The sequence below is a fragment of the Solanum stenotomum genome, chromosome 5, assembly GCF_019186545.1.
Source record: "Solanum stenotomum isolate F172 chromosome 5, ASM1918654v1, whole genome shotgun sequence".
NCBI lineage: Eukaryota > Viridiplantae > Streptophyta > Magnoliopsida > Solanales > Solanaceae > Solanum > Solanum stenotomum.
The window spans coordinates 43,227,241-43,245,998 of NC_064286.1; the positions used below are offsets into that span (position 1 = coordinate 43,227,241).

General features: G+C 33.1%; 1 protein-coding gene across 1 annotated transcript; it reads right to left on the bottom strand.

Annotated features, from left to right (window-relative positions):
• Positions 1–11,120: 11,120 nt before the first annotated feature.
• Positions 11,121–15,828, bottom strand: LOC125864014 (two-component response regulator ARR12-like). Its single transcript, XM_049543966.1, has 5 exons — positions 15,717–15,828; positions 14,026–14,175; positions 13,218–13,664; positions 12,940–13,016; positions 11,121–12,014 (listed from the first exon to the last, which is right to left on the bottom strand). Exons 1-5 carry the CDS (start codon positions 15,826–15,828, stop codon positions 11,121–11,123), a joined length of 1,680 nt encoding a protein of 559 aa, XP_049399923.1.
• Positions 15,829–18,758: the final 2,930 nt, after the last annotated feature.

An 18,758-nucleotide genomic window follows, 5' to 3' on the forward strand; every position in this document is an offset into this window, starting at 1 on the left:
TATATTTGGTAAGTTTATTGACAGCAGGAGTAAAAATAACTTGCTTTTAACGGTAAGGGTAAAGTCAACCAATAAAACAAAGTTAAGGGGTAATTTTGACCCTTTTCCTTAAATTAATAATAAAATAAAGTATCAGATTTCTATGAATGTTATATAAAATATGTTTATAAAAGATTAATATTATAAATTTTATGACATAAATTATGAAAATATTTGATAAAAAGATAACTATCAAGTCTAACTAAAAAATAAATGATTTGCAATATGAAATATCAAGTCAATAATTGAAAATATAACATAAGTTCTAAATTCGAAAAGAAATTTAATGTAATATTCTTATGTCAAATTTCCACATAACGTAAATAAATGTGATTTAAAAGAATATAAAAACGTAAATATATAACCTTATTTAACAAGAATTTTCCTTCAATTTAAAAATACAAACAAAATTATGCTAATAAAATAAATAAATAAAAAAAATAGATAATAGGAGAAATCACATGGAATCACAAGAAGTAAATGCTAAGAATGAGAAGGAAATAAAATATAAATAGTATAAAATAAAAAAGACATTTTAGAATGATAAAAATAAAAAAGAATTTAAAATAAGTAGAATTTAAGATTGAATTAAATCAAAAAATAAAAATAATAACAACACTTCATAGTCCCTCACTGAGAATTGGAGAGTGTAATTACCCCATGCTAATTACACCTAATTACATGCTAACCAAATAATTACATGACCAACCAAATGTAATTGCCCAACCCACTAGTGATATTGTCCATTTTGGGCCTATGCCCACACGACTTAAAAACGCATCACTAGTTGGTAATGTCTGCTTATATATATACATAACATCTCTCCTATGTTTTGTTGATGTGAGAATTCTAATCTTAACCTGGGTTGTCACATACACCCCCTTTATAGACTCAACGTCCTCATTGAGGTTTGCCCCACCTTATGGGATTCGCCTAGACTCAGCACTGAGATTTAACCTGTCTTATCGAGATTTTCCTAAACTTAATTGAACTCTGGTCCACATCGACAAGGCTAATAGAGGAGTGATTTTGATACCATTTTGTAACAGCCTAACCCACTAGTGATATTGTCTACATTATAAGGCTTTCGCATGTATGTATAGTTTTCCTCTCTGTAGTCAGTCATGCCAAGAGTTCCCTTGGGACGAGCAATGGTTTTGAGTGTCGGCCATGTCCGGGTATAAGCTCAGGGCGTGACAAACTTGTTATCAGAGTAGAGAGTTCAAGTGTCTTAGGGTGTCTATGAAGTTGTGTCTAGTATAGTTTTGCTTATGGATATGTTGAGCACTACACTTATTATCATAAGGCTACATCGCATTTAGGAGATGTTTCTCATTCTTTCATACTCTAGATTGTGCAATAGAATTGTGTCATAAGAAAGTTATTTAGACTCGTGCATTTCTCAAATCCATTCGACTATCCTTCATACTCAAGTTGGTTGAAATATCAAAGCCCAAATCATTATCGATGATTACTCTCAGATAAAGTCTTTAGAAAGTCAAGAGACTGCAGCTAGGCATGAGAGAAGCCCATCAATATGCTTAAGTGTATTTATTCGAAAAAATGCACACTTATTCATATAAATCGTGCGTTCAAGCTAAAAACAAAGATATGCTCTCAAATTCTCTTCTCTAAACCTTGTTTCAGGTGAATCCCTTTAAGAGGGAAGTGTGTTTTAAAGCGCTTGGATAGTGTTGTTGCTCGAAAGATAATGTGATTTGCGATATTATGAACCAGTAATACTATAAGTGTCTAAAGTTAGAAGTATATATATTTTAGAAGTGTAATAACCTAAGAAATGGAGATAGTTATTGAGTAAAGTGTGGAGTCGTTGTCACATACCTAGTAAGTCTTTAATGTGGAGTTTTCCCTTTATGTGTAGACTAAGGAATAATAATTTTATATGGATTTCATGATAGAAGTTAGAGGAATAGTTACTGGTTAGGATGAGTTAGAGTATACTTTAACTAGAAATGAGTTTATGTTGATGTGTCATTGTGTTAGTGAAAATCAAGTATAAGTGTTTAATAGAAGGACAAAGTAGTCATGAGGTGATATATCTAAGCCAGACTTATAACTTCTAAATGAGAGCCCTATGATATTAATAGTGATATAGAACTAATTAGGCAATGATGTATAGTGAATGAATAAATAGTACTTAGGTTTTGAAAAGGAATGTGATGAAAATATGTAACTAGGTAGACTGAGAGATAAATATTGACTACTTATCATGAGGTCTTTTCTTAATTTCACCTAGTAATTGTAAGTTAGTATAATATGTGAGCCATTATAATGATATATGTGTTTAGTACTAGACACCAAGCTTGAATTTGAGATGAATGTTGTGATAAAGAAGTTGGTAACATGAGGGTGAAAATGTTAGTTTTGAGATATGGTCTAGTCGGTTTGACATAAAATAGGTAAGGAATTAAGGTGTTACTTTGCAATAAACGTGAGTGGTACAAGCGTGGTATTATGACCCTTATATGAGAGTAATAAAGTGTGACTTAGTTATTAGATTAACAAGAGCATTAAGAGGTGTACCCAAGATTTTATGTAGTCAGACAAAATTCTAATTAAGTTAATGATTTTTCATGTTTGTCTCGATAGTATATTTGATTTGTCAATGTGGAGTAGACTGATCTAAGCATTATTTATTACCCTTAAGAGTCTGGTCGAAGGGATCATATATAGCCAATGATAAGCTACTTAAATAATGATCAAGTTTCCTCCAGTTAGGTAGATATAGATATGAACTTAGAAGGACAGTATTAGTGGGCTAAGAAAGAGAAGTCAGACTATTAATAGTTAGATTAAGCGACCTTATAGGTCAATGTGGGTAACAATATTATAGAAAGACTTATATAGAAGTGGGAAGAGGTTAAGAGAAACATCTCACAAAGAAGACTAAGAAGGAATCTTAGTTACTATACATGGAGAGTCCAGTAGCCATGCAATTAGCATTTCCCGGGTATTAGAGTAAAGCGAATATAGACTAGTTTAGAGATGACAAAATAGGTCCATAGCCTTAAAGTGTCAGTTTCAGACCTAAAGGGTAGATGATAAGATGAGGAACCAAGTCAAGTGTTAAAGAATCAGAAAGTGATGTGTTCCATTAGAATAAAATTGATATGTCAATCCACTCGTACACTAGTGTATTCCTTAAATATAAGTCATTATAACACCCTGTTAATGTCTTGCATATCAACATTATGTCCATGACCTATAATCATACACTTTAGACAGATTCACATCTATGTTCAATTCTCAGAATAAGAGATCGAGACTTTAGCCCATTGATCTCAACCTTACTCTATAAAATTATGAATATCAGTCTCATGATATGAATCTATTTATATAAGCACTCATGTCTCATAATATGCTCAGTCTCACGAATTCATGATTTACACTCAATGGCTAATGAAATGATGTTATGTCATGCATATCCTTATATCAGATTTCTTAAATGAATCGTGTTTATGATCTTTATTCCTAAGCTCATTCAGTGATCATTTTTCAATTGTGATAGTGATAAATATAGTGATGATGAGTAGTATTCCTAAAGAGCATGGTGGCAATTGGGAAGCTTGAAATCCATCAGTTGTATCACTTAATGCATAGTAGTCCTATGAGTATTTTATGACCAAGATATATATGTTTCATGTCAAATATCTCCATAATGAGTATGACTCGTTTTCAAATCTATATCATTCATTTTTTGTGAGCCTTGTCAGATGAATCAGATTCTTAAACTTTGTAAGTGCTTTATGTTCAAATGTATTACATGAATTGTGCCCGTAATTCTTCGTAATGACATTCAAGTCATTTTCGCGTTTATGCCTCCTATTTTTCATTTAGAGATTTCTTGTAGTGACCCTAAGTCATTTATGACTTGCTGTGATTGACAGTTCGGTCACCTGGTCGTTCGTTTGGTTTTTATGCGAGTTTTAGTGTTTGAGAGCTTTTGAACCTTGAATAGTCATTTTTATAACAAGTTCAGGAAGATGATATAAAAATCTAATTATGATGATTCCATCAACTCCAAAAGGGTCATTTAAGGCTAGTAGCATACTTGACATGACTCTCGATGCTTTCAGGATGAGTCTGTGCGATTAGGCGTTTTAACTTTCATATTGAAGCCTAAGTTTGACTTTAGTCAATATCTGAGTAAACGAACTCGAATAAGAATTCTGTCAGCGCGGTTAGCTTTAGAATATTGATTTCGGTCTAGAACAACCCTTCATTTAGGTCTCGAGGCTTCCGAGCTGATTCTAAGGCATTTTGTGGAATTGGGCTTAAAATAGAAATTGATTGTAATACCCAATTTTTATCGAAATGACCTTGGATGGGAATTTCGATGGTTCCATTTAGTCCGGAATGTCAATTTTGGTAGAGGTGCATATCTCATTTTCGTGTATGGGGTTCTGAATGAATTCGGAGCACCCAGATGAGTTTTGGAACTTGACCAAACCAGTTGTATGCATCAGCTGGTGCAAACCAGGTTGCTCTTCGCAACTGTGTTCCCCTTGGTCGCATTTGTGAAGGTATAGGCCTAAGTGTTTTGTGACCGTGTGGCCCATTTCCGCAATCGCGATAAGGGATTGGCCTTCCCTCGTCATCGCGATCGCGAGGCATGGTCTCTGTGATCGTGATGTTCAGACTCTTAATGAGTCGCGATCATGTCCCCTCTTCTCGCGATTGCGATGAAAAGCTGAGGTATATTTTTATAAATAAAGACAGATGCGATCAACTCACTTGGTTAAGTTTGAAAAAGAGATTTCTCCCTCGTTTCTTGTTAGGTCCATGATCGTTGAAACTTCATCGTAGAGTGATCAGATTGCGTTGATGGACCTTTGTTTTAGGTGAATTTTCATTTTTAGTTGCTACCCTTTCTTATTAATTTGAGTTTTCGTTGTGTTGAGTGTTAGCTGATTTTCGAGCCTTGAATTGTGTTCTATTTTGGGACATAAGTTCAAGGCATAAATTAGGACCTTTTGACGGAGTCAATTTCGGAATTTCTGGCATGGATCCCATGATTTCCGTTTGACTCTAAAATTGGTCTGTCTCCATTTTGGGTGATTTTTGGTGTCTAAGCGGACGTATTGATGTTGTGATCCTATTTTTGATAGTATGGCAACATTCAAATGTTGTTCACAAGGTAAAAGATCCAGCCTTGTGATTTGGAGCGCACGCGCTTGACCTACAGGTAGGCTATCACTTTCTTTCTAATTAGAATGAGCATGAATGTGTAAATTCATGATTATGAGTGTGAATTGGGGACGAGTACCTAGTTATTCCTTCTTTTCTTTCTAGAGACCATGGTTTATGGTTAATTACTACTGTTCCGCGGGTAGTACCGTGATGATAGGGGTTGTATGGGTGTTATAGCATGCTATGTGGTTTACTTATTTGATTACTTGTTTTAGAGAATGATTTGGCCTTAGTCTAGGATAGAGTAGTGTTGCCTTAGACCCATGCACCTTGTGACAACATCGTTTGGATGGACTAGGTCCTTGTAGACCGGAATATCAGACTAGGGTCTGATAGTATGAGCCTTAGATTAGGCATTTGTGCTGCTCTTTAGACTTTTTATCTCATCTCCCTATTTTTGCGGCTCTGATGAGCTACTGGAGATTATGTGCTTTCTTGGTATTGGAGTGCTCCTAGCTTTAAGCCTTTTTGTGATATCGTCGAAGTGGACGTTGATCCATGGTGGCTTGGACCCTACTTGAGATCCTCTTCGGAGTGGATATGCCCTCGGCACTTTTGCTAGTTGGGCGGCTAACGCTTTCGGAAGTGGCTAGCTGGCTGGGTGACTTAGATATGTGATATCCTCTACGGAGTTGACACGCCCCTGAGGAACTCTTGCTAGTTAGGCGGCTGACTCCCTTGGGAGTGAATGGTTGGGCGATTGGTTTGATTGTCACTCTTGCTAGCTGGGGTGGGAGTTGACTGGTTGAGCTTATTGTCACTCTTGGTAGCTAGGCTGAGAGTTGACTGGTTCTTGGATTTGATTACTTTTCTGTCTTATATACTTAGCTATTCTATGTATATGTCAGGGTTATGGGGTCCATTGGGGCTTTATGTAACTTGCACACAAGTGTACCTGCTGGTCTTATGAGGTCCAGTTAGGTTTAGTTTAGATGTACTTAAATTTACTTTCGGTATACTTGGGTGCCTTTCTTTATATCCACTTTGGCCTATGTTTGTTTCTAGATTTTATCTTTTCTGATTATCTTTGTCACGGCCCGAGCCTACACACTGGACGTGGCACTCGAGAACCATTGTTGGTCCTAAGCAAACCTTCATCTTGGCTGACTACAAGCGAAAGACTAACTCAAGCATACATAATCATCAAACTGAAAGCAACATTTAAAAAATAATTTACTAAATCTCAAAAGCTCTGCTGAATATACTGAATATGAAACATAAGTTTTAAATAAAAACATCTAAAACTCAAAGACTCTCCAAATTGTCTATCTATGAAGCCTTTACTATACAAAGATGAGTGTTGGGACAAGACCCACGACTCCCGAAGGGAACTACTACTAACAACTCATAAAACTGGAGTCCCTTCAGAAGCAAGGAGGTCTTACTTAAAAGCTGACAAGCAGATGGAGTGATCTCAAAGGACTCTTATTGAGGATCTTAAGAACCTGTATATACATCAATAAAATATGTAAGTCGAAAGACATCAGTACATTGAATGCGCAAGTTGTAATATAATTGAATAACTAACTGATAAAACTGCAATAGATAAAACATAACTTAACTAAATGTAAAGGATTAAAGAAATGAAATCATTTAAAACTTTACAGAAACACTTACTCATCTCTAAAACTCAACATAATAAGTGATATAATAAAAATACACATTTAACTCTATTTGGGAGATTCTCTAACCGACAACCATCACTATGAGCTACGTGATGATACAACATCTCGCCCACTCTGCCAGAACTGTCTTATACCTTGCCGGGGTATAGAATACTCCAACTAAGTGGATCCACTAAGCTTTGCCCGAAGGCACTAAGTATTCATTTGAAAAGTATGATCCTTTTACCCAAATTGGCATACATGATTTATGAGGATTTTGAGGAATATGATCTCATCCCCATATCGGTGCTCAATACTACTCCCAATAATATACTCATGCTCAAATGCATTAAACATTCTCTTTCTCTGTGTTGAGGTAATTACTCAAAATAACTTCTTAAAAGAGGTAATGCTCTGATGTATCTCCGATTTCATAAACTCATTTAGAAATCAAAGTTCCTCTTTCTCAATGTAAAAGTAATACATTTGGGAATCAATAGTTCTCTTAAACCTTACTCAAAATGTCTCTTTAAACTATCCTCAAAACTCCTCCTTACTTTCTCAGAAAATCAATTTAAGAAAATTGTCCGATTTAATAGATTCTCAACAATAGCTCAATGAATACTCAAATACTAGGGTTTATGCAGAAAAATATTGACATGAACGACTCAACTCAATAAAAGCTCGTGAACTTTTCTCTTAAACTCACTTTAGTTTCTGATTGTAAATTAAGACATATGATTTGAACATGTAGGAACTCTGAAGGATGAATGAAGTTTATAGTAGCTAATACAAAGAAGAATACGTAGTCACGACTCAAAGAAACACGTCCGGAATGAAACACGGAAGAAAATAGGCCAGGCGACCCATGGCGCACTGCTGGCATGGGGCTCATGCCCAAAACTACTGTGCAATAATCTTGGTGCTTTGGGTGGCGCGCCGCCCCATCCCTCTACCCAGAAATCCGATGAAATTTTCAAGCTAAAATAGGGTCCCAAGTTTCTTTGTCTTGGAATCATTCCCTATTCATGCGGGAGATTGTTGGGTTTTAAAGGTGTGAATGGAAAATGAAGAGTTGCGAATTTTATGAAGAGTTGTGACTTTTATGAAAAGTTGCGACTTTTATAAAGAGTTGTGAATTTTATGAAGAGTTGCGACTTTTATGAAAAGTTGTGACTTTTATAAAAAGTTGTGACTTTTATGAAAGGTTGTGACCTTTCTGAAAGATTGTGACTTTTTCAAAGGTTTGTGACCTTTCCGGTAAGGCACAATAAGAACCTTTTCACACTACCCTTTATTTTCTATAAATTGAGGGATTTCCTCTAATTTTGGTTAAACGGATAACTTTGGACTTCTTCTACTACTACTAAATCTAGTATTCTAAGTGTACTTTACTACCGCTGAGTGGTTCGCTGACACCGTGATTTTAGGTATCGATACACCGGTGAGTAAGATCGTTCTATCCTGGGAAAATATATTCCATTAACCTCGGGTACTTAAGGGAATAATTTCCTTAAGGGGACATTGTGCATTCAGTGGGCTCGATTATCTTTCTCTGAGAAAAATATTTTTATATTGTTTCTAATCTGTTTCTGATTCTATTTTCTCTACTAGTTTTAATTTCTCTAGTTTGAAAATACTCTTTAAACTTTGTTGTTTCTTACCAAGTTCTTCAAAGTTTTTTTCTAAGTATCTTAGGAATACAAGATAAACAACACGTTCTACTAAAACACCAGACAATTAATCTTCGAAATCACGGAGAAGGGTGTCGCGAATACGGAAGGTAACCAAACCTGGTCTTCACGAAAGTGGAGAAAGTCACATAAATGCAGAGGCTTAGCAGCCTAGGCCTTCCTAAATGCATAGCCCTACTTGCAATCGCACAAGACGACTCGCCTATCCTTTGCGAACGCGGCCCAGGCCTCACAAACCTGGAAACCAAGTCTCTTGGTCTCTACGAACATGGCTTACTGACTCTGAATGTGATCACTAAAAGTTGACTACACCAGCTGATGCATATTAGTTGGATTAGCCCAACTTGGAAATTCTCGACGAGGTGCTAAATATTTATTCGGAACCCTGTGCACACAAACAGGATACGCTACCCCACAAAATTTAGCATTTAGGACTCAATCAAGATTTCAAAACTTCCAATCGAGGTTGTCTCGATAAAAAAGTAGGTCCCACACCCCAACTCTATTTTAAGGCAAATTCCACTATAGGGCTCGGGATGAGCCCGAGAGCCTCGGGATCTACATCAAAGACCTTCTAGACCAAACTTGATAGTCCAGAGCTGAGAAACCATTAGAATTGTATTCTAAGGTCGTCTTCCTAAACCTTTGACCGAAGTCAACCGTTCAAGTTTCAGAAGCTCCCAAGATACAAACACTTACACAAAATCCAAACAAATGACTAGGTGACTAAACTGTCAGTCACAACAAGTTATAAATGACTTGGGGTCATTATACAAATTCTCTAAATGATTAAAAGAAGGCATTAATAAGGAAATAACCCCGAGGATCATTACAATTACTTGCTACAACAAGTGAAACCGACTAGATAATGTTACATCTAATTACATTGACAATATTTTTATTTAAAATTTCATCATTGAGTTAATCTTCACGAGAATAAAGATTCTATAATATGCAAGAAATTCTAGTAAATTTAAAGAAGAGTTAAGAATAAAAGTTCTAGAGTGAGAAGTCTAAAAGAACAACTCCAAAAATAACTAGAGGTTTAATTCTAAAAAAATGAAGTTAGATATATTTTAGAAGAGATTAATAATACTCCGACTAGATATTTCCATCATCACCTATAAATATAGGCAGTTCATTTGAGTTGTTGTTGTGCTCAAATAAGAAATGCTCAAGTGAAGAGTGAATGATCAATTAAGCAAACAAAATTGATCATCAGGTGAGAAATGTGAGAGCAATAAACAAGATTGCTAGAGTGTGGGTGAAATAAAATATTGAACGGAAAAGGGTCAAAATTGCCCCTGAATTATGCGAAATAGACCACTTATACACTTCGTTACATTTTGGGATAAAAAATGCCTTTGCCATTATCCTAAGAGACCATAAATACCCTCAAGGGTTAACACCCCAAATTTTTAGTGACATGGCAAGCCACGTGGGACTAATCCTTCCACCTAAGCGTTGCTAACTAGGATTCACTACAAAAGAATAAGACCTTTAGCGGCGATAATAGTCGCCACAAAATGCCCAGAAATTCATCACTAAAGGGTTTTTAACATTAAATTCTGATTTTGTGTTTTTTTTTCATTGTTTTTAAAAAAACCAAAAATGATATCGATTAAGGAGGAGTTTGAAGACACTATATGTTTTATTTTTATATCATATGTAAATGTATAAAATGTACAATGATGCATTATGTAGTACTCCATTAATTTTGATGATTTTTGTAATAATATTGGATGTTTTTAATGTTAATAGTCCAAGTTATTTATTTTAGAAAATTAGGTTGCAACCGAAAATTAATTATCATATTATTTTGTTTAAAAAATAGATTTTACTAGCAAATGGTTGTTGCAGCCTTAGTCGCCATTAAAAATCACTCATAACCTTTAGTGGTAATATTTTAGGATTTTGTGGCGGCTGTTGTCGCCGCTAAAGGTTTGGTTCTTTTGTAGTGAATCCTAGTTGGCAACGCTTAGGTGGAAGGATTAGTCCCACGTGACTTGCCATGTCACTAAAAATTTGGGGTGCTAACTCTTGAGGGTATTTGTGGTCTCTTAGGATAACGACAGGGGCATTTTTGGTTCCCAAATGTAACGAAGGGTATAAGTGGTTTATTTTTCATAGTTCAGGGGCAATTTTGATCCTTTTCCGAATATTGAATGTAGAGATTTGCAAGGCCAAAATTGATCTTCATATTTAAATAATAAAATTTAAGTTGTGAGCAATCATTAGTACAGAAAAATGATCAATGTATTACTTAATTTGTAATGTGATCATAGTGATGTAAATGATTGATCAGTTAAAATTTGAAGAAAATCTCCATAGAGATTATCTCATATCCAATTAAGTGCAATAAAAAAAAGTATTTCATTAATGTTAATGTACACAAAATATTATGTTAAATTGAGATCAGATTAATCCCATGAATAATTGATCTCACATATAACATTAATTAATCAACCAAAGGGTTATGGAAGGCCACAATAAGTGAATTTGATACTAAAAAAATGTATAATCCCAAATAAGAAAATAGCGAAAGCATGTAATCTAATAATGAAGCACTAACCTAATCATCAGAATAAACTTGATCAAACTCACTGTCATATGAATTGGGTAGGTTAGCACCTGGAGGTCCAAGATTTTGGAAGAAATAACCCATATTATTGAAATTAGAATATGCATCACAATCTTCCTTCTCATTTGAATCACTTCCTTCTATATCACTCTTATATGTTGTCGCGATATTACTCGGATAAGACATATTTGATTCAGCAATATGTTGCTGAAAATTAGCATTTATTGTTCCAAGTTCGTCACTAGTCGCATTTTCAGCATCAGTATCAGACATCATTGTGCTACCTGAATCTGTGTTTGTATTTCCTGCATTCACATTCAAGTTGTAGTCATTAATAGTCGTATTTTCAACACCTATATCATGCATTATTTTACTACCTGAATGTGTTGTTTTATGAGCTACATTGAGGTCCAAGTTGTACTCACTTTGAGTATGACGATTCCAAGTGTTAAATGCCGAGCCAGGCCTATGAGTAATGTTTCCTATAATTGGGTCATGTAGCCTTAGTGAACCAAACATTTCCAATAATGGTCTATGCTGATGTTGTTGAAGCACACCGCCAACATTATTTTGCACAGACAAAAATGGATTATTTAATGAATTGTCAATGTTGGGGTAGTGAGGTTGAACCTGAAATTGTGGAGGATAGAGTTTCTCTTGAATTGAACTCACCCCTCTGGCAAAAATGTTGCTGGTATTGAGAGTTGAAAATGGAAACTCTGGTCCCCTTTGGATCTGATTAGGAATATTATTTTGAAGACGGGGCATTGTCCCATATTTTCTATTGCTATTTTTTTGTGGAAATTCACTTAAAGATTCTTGGCCTGATAGACGACGATTACTTTTGTGCTCTTCTGGAGATTTCCAATTGTTGAAACGACATTTCTGAGTGGTGTTAGAAGAACAAAAAACGAAAGGAGAGTTAGACCATGAATATATTCAATTTTCATGATGATGAAAGTCATTTTAATGAGAAATGTTTTTGGCGTTTTGTAATTTGTGAGCGATAAAAGTATTTTATAATAACGAATTAATGATTGATAATATCATTCTTTCATTGAATAGTCACTAAAAAACAATTTAATTTGAAATGAATAATTAATATTATCACTAAAAAAAGTAATTAAGGTCTATCGCTAATTTTCTTTAATTGGTGAGTATTTTGATAAAAAAAGGGAAAATGCACAAGTACCCCCTCAACCTATTCCCGAAATTTCAGAGACACACTTATACTATAATAAGGAGACACACTTATACTATAATAAGGTCCTATTATCCTCCCAAACTTATTTTATAAATAATTTTCTACCCCTTTTCGGCCTACGTGGCACTATCAACCAGATAGTTTGAAAAAATTGTTAACATGCGCTGGGCCCTGAAGATAGTTCCACGTAGGTCTAAAAGGGGTAGAAAATTATTTATAAAATAAGTTCGGGGGGGGGGGGGGGGANATAGTATAAGTGTGTCTCTGAGATTTCGGGCATAAGTTGGAGGTACTTATGCATTTTCCCATAAAAAAAATATTTAGTTCTTAAGATTAATAATAGTGTTTGAATAGTTCCTATTGGAAAAATATAAAACTAATTATTTTATGTTTTTCTAATATAGAATTATTATTAATATAGTTGTGGAATAAACAACTTCTCACACAAGAGTTTGATTAAAAATCTTTACAAATAAAATATTTTTTACTAACCATGCATGAGAAAATAACTATAAAAATATTTTGTTTGTCAAGTGCCTTTTCACTTGACAAACACACACAAACAGTACATGATTAACCACTTAATTCTTTTAAGGATGTAGGTACCTGTAAATGACTCGCTACCTGCATCCTTGTAAGACCAGACACATCCATAACCTCCACTATATCCTTTGGGTAACATCCTACATGTATCATAAGAAAATAAATTTAGTTTAATAACTATAATTTTTCTAAATCAATACATGGTAAATGTAAATACTACAATCATTACACCTTTACTTCAAACAAGATGATGTTAGTTGTAAGTATGAATTCTCATTGTTCATATCTCTATGTATAAATAAATTGAAACGAAATTTTGATAAATTGTAAAGTAAACTTACTTCCTTCACCTAATTGTTCCAAACTTTCCATGAATTTCGCATGAAGATCCGCATTCCACTTTACACAGTTCTTTTGCTTAATAACCTTATCCTTTTTTCTATCTTTTCTATTGTTCTTCCTCCTCCTCTTGTATTTTCCATTCAATGTGATATTGTCTTCAGCTTCATCAATATTATTTCTATGTTCCTCAGTATTAGCCACATCATTTGTTTCTTTAGATAATACTTCATTATCTCCATCCATATTATTTGTATCAACATCTTTAACAATCCTCTTGTCTCCATCTTCTGATCCTTTTTTCGCTTTCTCTCTTTCTATTTTTCTCCTCAATACAAATTGCCACAAGTATTTTATAATTTCCTCATTTAGTGGCCTTTGTACAAAAAGGCATGCTCCTTCTTTCAAAGCCTTTTTTGCCAAGAGTTCATTGTATGCATCACATACAACTGCATAATTATTTTAAGGGTTGACAATTAAAATTTAATTGTATTAAACTCTATGTGAATATTTAATTTCAAGAATATTCACTATAAAAGTTATGTTACAAAATAATATTCACTATAAAACTTATCATTTACTAAATATAATAGGCATTAATAACAAATAACTAATGTCACTAAACAACAAAACATTCATTGCTACTCATATTTAACTGTGAATTGTACCAAATTCTTTTAGCTCTAAAGAGTTTAATTACATATTAATAGCAAATTTTGTAGCCGGTTTTTTATAGTGTATTTATAAACGTAATTGCCTTTTCTCACAGTAAATGTCATATATAAGTGAAAGAATAGAATAAATACTTACATAGTGAAATTATATTCAAGGTCATAGCTTGAGCCAAAAGTTTAAAAGAATCCAAATTCGGTGAATGAACACTGATTATAATAACATCAACTTTTTTCTCTCCTTTGGAGAGCATTTCCACTGCTTCTGAAGATGTACGAACCGTAATAACTGTATCAATGCATCTTAAAAGTCAAAAAAGAAGATTATATATATATATATATATATATATATTACCATGATGATTTGTTCATTTCTCATATACAAATTCCATCATAATTGTCAAGTTATATTGCACTCTTTAGGTTATGCAATTGCACATATTAATCAACTTATATTGTACTAGATCTCAATCTTAGACAGGTTTACCTAAAAAGAACTATTTGCAATATTATTTTTGATAAATAATTGAATCTATCTATGTAGAGTAAGCGAAGAAAAATAATGGTGCTGTCATCATTATCTTTCAAGTTTGACACTTAATTTGTAACATTTATATGTTTTTGTTAAAAATATTATGAAAATTTCCCATTGTCTAAACAAATTTAAATAGAAGAATAAATTGATTGATTATTATAGTTGACCCAAAATAAACATAATATTTGACTAGTATTCATTAAAGTAGATTCAAATTTATTCCTTTGAAATTAAGGGGGAAAATAAAAATATTTTTAAAATTTAAGATTGGCGCGCTATCAAAAGAATAAAATAATAGGGGTACATTGAAGAACTTTCTTAGAAGGAACAGAAAACACTCCTTTAAATTAAAAGGGAAACTTTTAATTAAAAATGAAAAAGGTCAAAAGTACCTCTTAACTATCCGAAATGGAACAAACATATTATTCGTTTGTGTTTTGGCTCAAAAATACTTTTTTTTGTTGGCTCACAATTAATACCCCTAACTTTAACTAATGCCACCAAGTGAATTTTTTTTTTGTCACGTCACCAGTTCACATCAATATCCACCATGGAAAATCACGCAATTTAATGCCCATTAGCCCATCCCATTTAAAATCCACCCCAACCCTTCTTATCTTGCTCTTTCTCTTCCCTCTTTTTTACTCTAATTTTGTTTCGCCTCCTCCACACAAATAATATAATTTAAAGTGATAGATAGATTTATATAATTCAAATATCTACATCTTCAAAAAAATATTTTTGATGAATTTAATTAATCTTCTTCTCCGATTTTATGCCACACGACCAATTATAAAAGAACAAATTTCCCCTTATTATACAAAAAAAATCAAGTGTAAAAAACATATATATAAGTTGATTAAATAATTAAACTTAACATACAATTGTGGCACTTCCAGAACATCTAATGATATTAGAGCGAGACAACTATTAACATAAGATTATCAACTCCCCCCCCCCCCCCCCCCCCTCCCCCCTTTGAAAAATCATATACATTTTTATGGAGCGTATAACATGCCTATAACAAGAACAAAGACTAAACAATCTAATTTGGGTCTTTTATAGACACATAAAAATATTTATTAATTAATAAAACAACATAAACAAATATAGAAATAGTGTTATGACATAAAGAAAAGATGAATTCAAAATTTACTAGACAAAAAATAAAATCTAAAAAGAAATTGATGTTACAATCACAACAAACATCATATCAATTAAATCTCTTTTGAAAAGGTAATCAAACCAAAGAACCAAAGGTTTTGAGTTGAATATATATTTTTAAGAGATGTCACCTTTGTAGTCATAAGACTTCAGCAAATCCACCATTTCAGTGACATTCTCTGTTTCGGGATCAACTAGCACCACCCGAACTTCATCTATAATATCATAATAACCAGTAGCCATTGAATTTCTATTCCTTCAGCAGTTTAAGAAGAGGAGATACAAAAAAACTAATATTCTATATTGAAGCTTGAATTTATTGGAGACACATTTAACCCTTTTGGGCGTATTATATAGTAATTACAATGGCCAGTGAGTATGTTTAAATAGTTGTTTAGTCCTTATATTATAGGTTTAGTCCACTTTATTTCTGCTATAATTTATTTTTCATAATTTATCTTTAATTAATATAATCACTAGGTTTTGGTCCTCATACTAATGAAAGTTGAATATTTAACGGAGTCATATATTTTTACACCTTGTCTTCTTGCTCTAAAAAACTTTAAGCTCTAAACACTATAAAGCCCTAAATCATATATGCTAAACCCTAAATAACACAAGGCTCTAAACCTTAAAAATTTGTAAACCCTAAACCTAAAAAACACAAAAAATCCTAAGCCCTAAACCGTACACCCTAAAAAGCCTAAGAAACACTAACCCTTAAAAACCCCAAAACCCCTGAAGCTCTAAACCCTATAAAGCCCTAAATTGTATATGCTAAACCCTAAAGAATAAAAATAAAAACTCTAAGCCCTAAACCTTAAACCTATAAAACCCTAAGAAACTTTAATCTAAAAAACTCAAATCCCTAAACCCTAAAACAATAGATAAAACCCTTAACCTAAAACCCTAAACCTAAAAAAACCCTAAGCCCTAAACCATAAACCATAACATAAAACCCTAAATCCTAAACCTAAAACCCTAACAAACCCTAAACCCTAAACCTTAAAAAACTCTATATCCTTTACACCCTAAAATAAACTATAAAACCATTAAAAAAAACCCTACAAAACCATAAGCTCTAAACCCTAAATCCTAAAAATCCGTAAACTCTAAACCTAAAAATACAAAAAACCCTAAGCCCTCATCCCTTAACCCTAAAAAACCCTTAAAAAAACAAACCTAAGAAACACTTAACCCTTAAAAACCCTAAAAAACCCAAAAACCTCTAAACCCAAAAAACACTAAGCTCTAAACCCAATAATGCCCCAAATCGTATATGCTAAACCAAAAAAAAGACAAAAAAAACCCTAAGCCCTAAACCCTAAACCTATAAAACTCTAAAAATTAACCCTTAACCTAAAATACCCAAAGCCCTAACCCTAAAAACCTAGATAAAGCCCTTAACCTAAAAAAAATCATAAGCCATAAACCCTAAACCCTAAACTAATACCCTAAATCCTAAACCTAAAACCCCCTAAACCCTAAACCTTAAGAAACCATAAATCCTAAAATAAACCCTAAAACCATTTAAAACCCTTACAAAACCCCAAGCTCTAAACCCAAAATCCTAAAACTCTGTAAACCCTAAACCTAAAAAACACAAAAAAATCATATGCCCTAAACCCTAAAAGACCCTGAGAAACACTTAACCCTTAAAAACACTAAAAAAATCCAAAACCACTAAACCAAAAAATCTCTAAGCTCTAAACCCTATAAAGCCCTAAATTGTATATGCTAAACCCTAAAAAACACAAAAAAAAAACTCTAAGCCCTAAACCCTAAACCCTAAACCCTAAAAAACACAAAAAAAAACCTCTAAGCCCTAAACCCTAAACCTATAAAACCCTAAAAAACCTTAACCGAAAAAACACAAATCCCTAAACCCTAAAAACCTAGATAAAACCCTAAATCGAAAAAAAACCCATAAGCCCTAACCTAAAAGCCTAAATCCTAACCTAAAACCCTAAATCTTGTACCTAAAACCGTAAGAGACCCTAAACCCTAAACCTTAAGTAACCCTAAATCCTATAAACCCAAAAATAAAACACCAAAAACCATATAGAAACCCCTACAAAACCCTATGCTCTAAACCCTAAATCCTAAAAATTCGTAATCCCTAAACCTAAAACACACACAAAAACTCTAAGCCCTAAACCCTAAAATACCTTAAGAAACACTTAACCCTTAACACTTTTACTCATCTATGCTTCAGTTTAGTTGAAGGCTTTTATCAGGAGGAGCTTTTTAAAATTGTCAATGATTAATGATCATCAACAGTTAAAAGATTTGTTGTATTCTTATAATTTTATCAATATTTAATTTTAAATTTTCTATTAATTATGTAGCGATTTAAGAACTCACAAGATGAATTAGTTCAACCAAAAGAATTGAAAATATTACAGTTACAAAAATAATTGAAAACATTAACTCAAGACTTCGAAGTAAAAAGATAATGATGGACATTGGTAAATGATTTGTCATTTTTATGTTGAAAATCGAAAGAACTTTGAGACAAATCTCTTTGAGCATTTATCCTTGGATCATAGTTTATTTTTTCTCTTTTTTATTTATTTATTTATTCTTAATTCCGTCAACATTTTGACTTTTATTAGTTTGAGAGATTAAAATTGCACGTTTATTTAATTGAAGGCTAATAATGTCTAGTCATAACTTTATAGGGGTAAAAACTAGAATATATGTATAACTCAAGGACCGAGATATATTTATTTTTCCTACTTATAATTTTTATTTGACCTATTAATTACTTTTTTTCTTTATTAAATCAAGACAATGTATACTTTTGTCGTTTATTCCGTTCATGAGTTTAGTATGAAGGGCGATGTTTTCTTGAAACAAAATATCTTTAGTTTTGGATTCTTAAGCATAGTTTCCAAGGAAACATTTTCGGTTACAAGGAAAAATAACTTTTGTATGACCCAAAATCCCAAACGTCTTTGATCACGCACATCCTAATCCACCGATAGGGAAGCCAACCATCCACTCAAATATAAAAATCAAAATAATATACAGACGTGATTAAATAATAAAAAAAAATTAAAGTCTCAATCCCAACATTCTGTAACACCTCCCAAATTTGTTTCATATTTATGTAGTTTTACATGTCCTTTTGAGCTTAAAAATTATGTCATTTGGCCGTTAGAATGATTGGA